This window comes from Pinus tabuliformis, chromosome J (genome assembly GCF_031772625.1).
Source record: "Pinus tabuliformis cultivar Carrire ecotype Pingquan chromosome J, CPIR1, whole genome shotgun sequence".
NCBI lineage: Eukaryota > Viridiplantae > Streptophyta > Pinopsida > Pinales > Pinaceae > Pinus > Pinus tabuliformis.
The window spans coordinates 151098044-151104168 of NC_142295.1; the positions used below are offsets into that span (position 1 = coordinate 151098044).

General features: G+C 39.2%; 1 protein-coding gene across 1 annotated transcript; it reads right to left on the reverse strand.

The window, feature by feature from the left end:
• Positions 1–387: 387 nt before the first annotated feature.
• LOC149226078 (uncharacterized) lies at positions 388–1322 on the reverse strand. The gene is made up of 4 exons (XM_089375210.1): positions 1204–1322; positions 1017–1099; positions 882–918; positions 388–786 (listed from the first exon to the last, which is right to left on the reverse strand). The coding sequence occupies exons 1-4, from the start codon at positions 1213–1215 to the stop codon at positions 610–612; spliced, it is 309 nt and encodes a 102-aa protein (XP_089231336.1). The 5' UTR covers positions 1216–1322; the 3' UTR covers positions 388–609.
• Between the last annotated feature and the right edge of the window lie 4803 nt (positions 1323–6125).

Here is a 6125-nt window from a genome sequence, read left to right on the forward strand (position 1 = left end):
AAGCCAAGACTATGGTTTATAACCAGCATAACCGAGTACCTTTTATGTTCATACCTATAACTGAAAATTACATTGTTAGGCAGAATGTGTTAGCCTTTGCAAAATTGAAATTTTACAGGATGTTGGAAACAGAAGATATTTCCTTTCAGGCAATGAATTCTGAGAATATTCCCTACAATGTATATACTATGAATACCAATTCAGATGTTTGATTTTTCTTAAAAGGTACTTATCAATAAAAAACATAGAAGTAATACGAAAGAAAACTCATGAACAGTTGATTTCCATAAAATATATATTTACTCAGAAACAAAGAAGTAATGCGAAAGGAAACTCATGAACAGTTGTTTTTTTTATAAAATGTATATCTTAATTAGGACTAGAGAAGTAATGTGAAAGACATTTCACGAACAGTACATAATTTATGCTGCATTGGTTTGCAAGCAAGTAAGCTGAGTATAACCCAACATTTAACCACGTAGGGCAATTGAAAACATAAATCATTAACAGTACTCCAGGCCTTCTATGTTTGAATTAACAACTTTAACCGACTACTAAAGAGTGGATTAATGAATAAGACGTAAACCCTAAAAACCCTTAACCCTAACGTTAAACCAAAACCATAACCATAATCTTGAATGGCGAATGAATTCCGTCCTCAACCTTAGAATAACTTAGGAGTAGTATCATGACTAGAAGAAACCCAACTTGTACATATGATGAAGATTGGGGTGAGGATTCGACCTCCGGGTGTTGACCTCCAAACAAAGCAAGGGCAGCAGCATACTTGTACCAAGCCATTATGTTTTGAGTTAAAAACTTGAAATCTGAAATCTTAACTGAATAAAAGAGAGATAAATGAGCAAATTGGTAAGATATACCTTCAGATGAGTCGTAAGCTCGAAACCTCGTTGACGTCTTGACAATTCAAACCAGTTTAACCGGATCAAATATTTAATCGACACCATGAGCATATTCATAAGGAGAAGTCTCTCGTTAGTCTGTGAGGGGAGTACCTGGCCTTTACATATGCATTTTTGTCCCGCCTCCAAAGAGCCGAACATCCAAACCTCTCAGGATACAAAATCCAGGGCCGGCGCTGCGAACAAACTTGCACAGCGATTAGCATGCCTTATTCCTTCAAAGATAATGTATACATTAAGAATATAGTGAATAGATTAAACCACAACAAAATCTCCTTACCTGCTTCATCATGAGAACAAGTTAGCAACCATGTGACGAGGGTTCGAACCTTCTCGACTACTGAGAGGCTAACTGCTCTGGAGCAAGAAACCAAACTCCACCTGTGAAGAATGACAGAGTATCGGCTAGAGAGGGGTAATTTGGTTTGGTAAAACCCTAGTGATCCAGCATCATCCGATCTCTGCAGATCAACGATCAGCATAGAACCACTTGTGTACCTGGTCATTAAGACCCTCTGTCTCTTCGTTTAATGCGTGGCCATTCGTTGCTCACTTGGGATTTGACCCAAGTTGGGAAGGGCACCTCATATGTGTAATTAGTTCCAAATATCTGTTACATGGGGTTATCATTTTAAACCATAGTGGTAAGTACTCATGCCATGTGCAATCTATATCCATGGGATTAGCACTTTAATTATGATGGGATTGACCGTATGTGGGATCCAGATTATGATGAATAGGTAAGTGATACATTCGAACTAAGGGATTAATAAAAAAAATATTGATTATAGATGTTACAAATGGTATCAAAGCTCAAGTTCACATAGTGAGACTCTTTGGGAATAAAATGAGTACTGAAAATCAATGTGTTTATTGTTGTTTTTTTTCCTTTTTTTCACTAATAAATCTATGTATGAACACAAAGATAAATAAAGAGAGAATTAAGGAAGATGAAAGAGAGCCTAGGACCAACCGACCCACCTGGAACCACATATATAAACGTCAATCCTGATATTTGGATACAACTGGGCGAGGAGTCCCGACAAGCTAATGTAGTATTACTCAAGACTATGCCACAACTGGGGCTGAAATGATAAATTTAAGAATAGATAATGAAAGACTACGAGAAGAGCAGGAGAAAATTCTCAGGAGTCTGTCCAATCGACAGAATCAATGACATCTAGACCCCAGTGGGGAGGATCAGGAGAAAACCCCGACGGTTCAACACAGTGAAGAGAACGCTGAGTTAGAGAGGCGTGGGGAGGACGAGGAGGGATGCTCCGACAATGTTTCTGACCAGCACAAAACGAAAAGACAGAAAAACTGAGTTACAAGGTGAGTTTAAAAAGATCAAACCATCACTCTTTGATGGGGAAACGGTAGAAGCAGCAGAAGCATGGTTAATTGACATGGGAAAATACTTCCAGATTTATGAGTACACAGAAAAACTGAAGGCACGGTTGGCGGTTTATCAACTAAGAGGTAAGGCCACCCTATGGTGGGAAGAAATCAAAACAGTAAGGAAAATCAATGAGGAGCAGGTCACCTGGCAAGAGTTCCAAAAACATTTTAAGGATAAATATCTAACTGAACGGTATTACGATGAAAAGGCAAAGGAATTTCATGAGTTAAGGTTGGGCACCTTGACCATGGATGAATACGTGACATGATTCACTTCCCTGTTGCATTATGTGCCTTACATGCAAGAAGAGAAGGCCAAAATTCAGCGTTTCATCAGCAGTTTACCCAATTTTATGAAGGAGAAATTAGAATTTGACTACCCCAGGACCATGGATGACGCTGTTCAAAAAGCTCGCATCTGCTACCAACAGATGAAACAAAAGAATGAAGGGTCAAAAGGGAGTCCAAACAGAAAAGGTAGAAGTTTGACCCCAAATAAACACTCCAGATTTGCTAATGGTAGAAACATGCAGCAAAAGTCCCTCAACCGGTTTCCAGTTAGAAATCAATCAAGGATGACTTATTCAGAAAACAAACAACTAGAAGGAGTTACTAAATCAGTGAATGATCAGCAAACAAAACTGTCGCTACAATGTTGGGGATGCGAAGAACCGCATTACTACAAGAATTGCCCGCATAAGGCAAGAACAGAACAGTTATCAAACATGCAAGAGGCATCCACAGTTGGGGATGTGGCAAGAAGTATGCCCAGAATTAACACTGCTTTGGATGATCACCAGGCAGAATTCTAGCCCACTATGATCGAATGTGAAGGTACGATTGCTAAGCAACCCATCTTTGTTTTATTTGACCCCGGCTTAAGCTATGTTAGTCCTAAAGTGGTAGATGAATGTCATTTACAGAGCAGTAAATTCTCAAAACCATGGTTAGTACAGCTAGCTACGGGAACAAAAAGAAGGGTAACCGCGAAAACAGAATGTTGCCCCATAACTATTTCAGGACAGTCCATTCACGTAGACCTTAATATACTTCCTTTGGGTTCATATGACATGTTAATTGGAATGGATTGGCTGGAAAGGTGTTGGTCCCTAGTAGATTGTAAATAGAAAATTGTTAGTTTCATTGATGAGTCAGGCCAAAGAAGGGAGCTCCAAGGAATTAAGATCAATACCAAGTTACGCCCCATTACTGCCAGTCAGCTAAGAAAATGTATTAAAAAGGGTTGTCAAGTATATGTTGTTCAAGTAGGATTTTCAAATACTAAACATAAAATGACCTCCCTGGAAGACATTCCTATTGTTCAAGAATTTATTGATGTATTTCCAGAATCTATACTAGGGTTACCACCAAAGCGTGATATTGATTTCACAATTGAATTAATTCCAGGTGCAGCCCCTATATCTAGAGCCCCGTACCGCATGAGCGTACCTGAGTTAACTGAACTCAAAATGCAGTTATAGGAGCTTTTGGACAAAAAGTACATTCGTCCTAGTGTGTCCCCATGGGGAGCCCCTGTCCTATTTGTACGAAAAAAGGATGGAACCTTATGATTATGCATTGATTATCGACAATTGAACAAACTCACCATTAAGAATAAGTACCCCTTGCCACGTATAGACGATCTATTTGATCAAGTGCAAGGAGCTAAGGTGTTCTCGAAAATTGATTTAAGATCTGGCTACCATCAAATAAGAATAAAGGAAGAAGACATCTGCAAAACAACTTTTTGTACTTGTTATGGACATTACGAGTTTGTGGTGTTGCCGTTTGGCCTCACAAATGCCCCAGCCACCTTTATGAGCCTAATGCATAGCATTTTCCAGCCATACCTGGACAAATTTGTATTGATATTCATTGATGATATTTTAATATACTCTAAAAATCAGGAGGAGCATAAGGAACATCTAAAAACAGTATTGCAGACACTAAGGGAGAATCAATTATACGCCAAATTCAGTAAGTGTGACTTCTTTAAAGATCAGATTCAATACTTGGGTCATGTTATATCAAAAGATGGTATCGCAATAGACCCGGAAAAGATCAAAACAATCATGGAATGGACAACCCCAAAGAATGTCACTGATATTCGATCATTCTTGGGATTAGCCGGATACTACCGTAGGTTCATTGAGGGATTTTCAAAAATTGCCTTTCCAATGACCTCTTTACAAAAAAAGGGACGCGTCTTTCAATGGACTGCCGAATGTCAGCAAAGTTTTGAAAGACTAAAACATCTACTCACTACTGCACCAGTGTTGAAAGTAGCAGATCCAGAAAAGTCCTTCGTGGTTTGCACTGATGCAAGCAAGGAAGGTGTCGGTGGGGTACTAACTCAAGAAGGAAAGGTGATTGCTTATGAGTCTCGAAAGTTAAAAGATTACGAACAATGATACTCCACTTATGATCTTGAATTAACAGCAGTGGTACATGCACTAAAAATCTGGTGGCACTACCTATTGGGGAAAAAGTTTTTGCTGCTAATGGATCATAGCAGCCTTACAATTTTTTTTAACCAGCCCAGTTTAAACGCTCGCTAGGCTAGATGGATAGCATTTCTGAGTGAATTTGATTTCGAAATGAAACATTTAAAAGGGAAAGAAAACCGTGTTGTCGATGCCCTAAGCAGAAAGGTACATTGTGTCTATGAGGTCCAAATGAGTCAAGTGAATTCAAATATTCCTGACATTGTTAAAGAGGCAGCTAATAGAGATCTGGAATACACCTTCCTTTAGCAACAGGCAAAAGAAAACTTGCTAAATAAGGAAAAATCAGAGTTTGAAATAAACTCTGACAACCTTCTGACATTTTGAAATAGAATTTACATTCCTAACCAAAGCTCGATTAAACAACTAATATTGGACGAGTTTCATAGAAAATGGTGTGTTGGCCACCTGAGTTACCAGAAAAAAATTTCAGCCATCAAAAAAGGGTACTATTGGCCGAGATTGAGGAAGGATGTCACAGAATATTTGTCCAAATGCTTGGAGTGTCAGTTAGTAAAGGCTGAGCACCAACATCCCGCTGGATTGTTACAACCATTGCCCATTCCTGAATGGAAATGGGAAACTATATCGCTGGATTTCATCACTGGGTTACCCCACACAAGGAAACATCATGACTCTATAATGGTGGTAGTTGATAAATTGAGTAAAACAACTCATTTCATACCTGTGAAATCAACGTATAAAACTGTGGAAATCGCAGATATTTTTATGAAGGAGATTTTTCGTTTACATGGAATACCCAAGGTGGTGATCTCTGACAGAGATGTGAAATTCACATCCACATTTTGGAAGACTCTCTTTTCAGGATTGGGTACCCAGATCCAATTCAGTACTGCGTACCATCCCCAAACGGATGGGCAGACTGAACGGGTGAATCAAGTATTGGAGGACATGCTACACATGTTTGTAATGCAACAACCTCACAAGTGGGAGGACTACCTCCATTTAGTAGAATTTGCTTATAACAATGGGCATCACGAATCTCTAGGTATGAGCCCCTTTGAGGTGTTATATGGGAGGAAATGCAGGGTACCCATAGACTGGAATAACCCAGTTAATAAGCTAGCATTGGGTCCTGACATGCTAGCAGAGATGGAGGAAACCGTGAAGAAGGTGAGACAAAATCTTTGGGTGGCTCAAGATAGACAGAAAGGGTATGCGGATAAAAAAATAACTTTTAGGGAATTTCAACCTGGGGATCACGTTTATCTAAGGGTTAAGCCCGGAAAAGTTCCTTACAATGGCGAGGTTGTGCTAAACTAGCACCTTGATACTG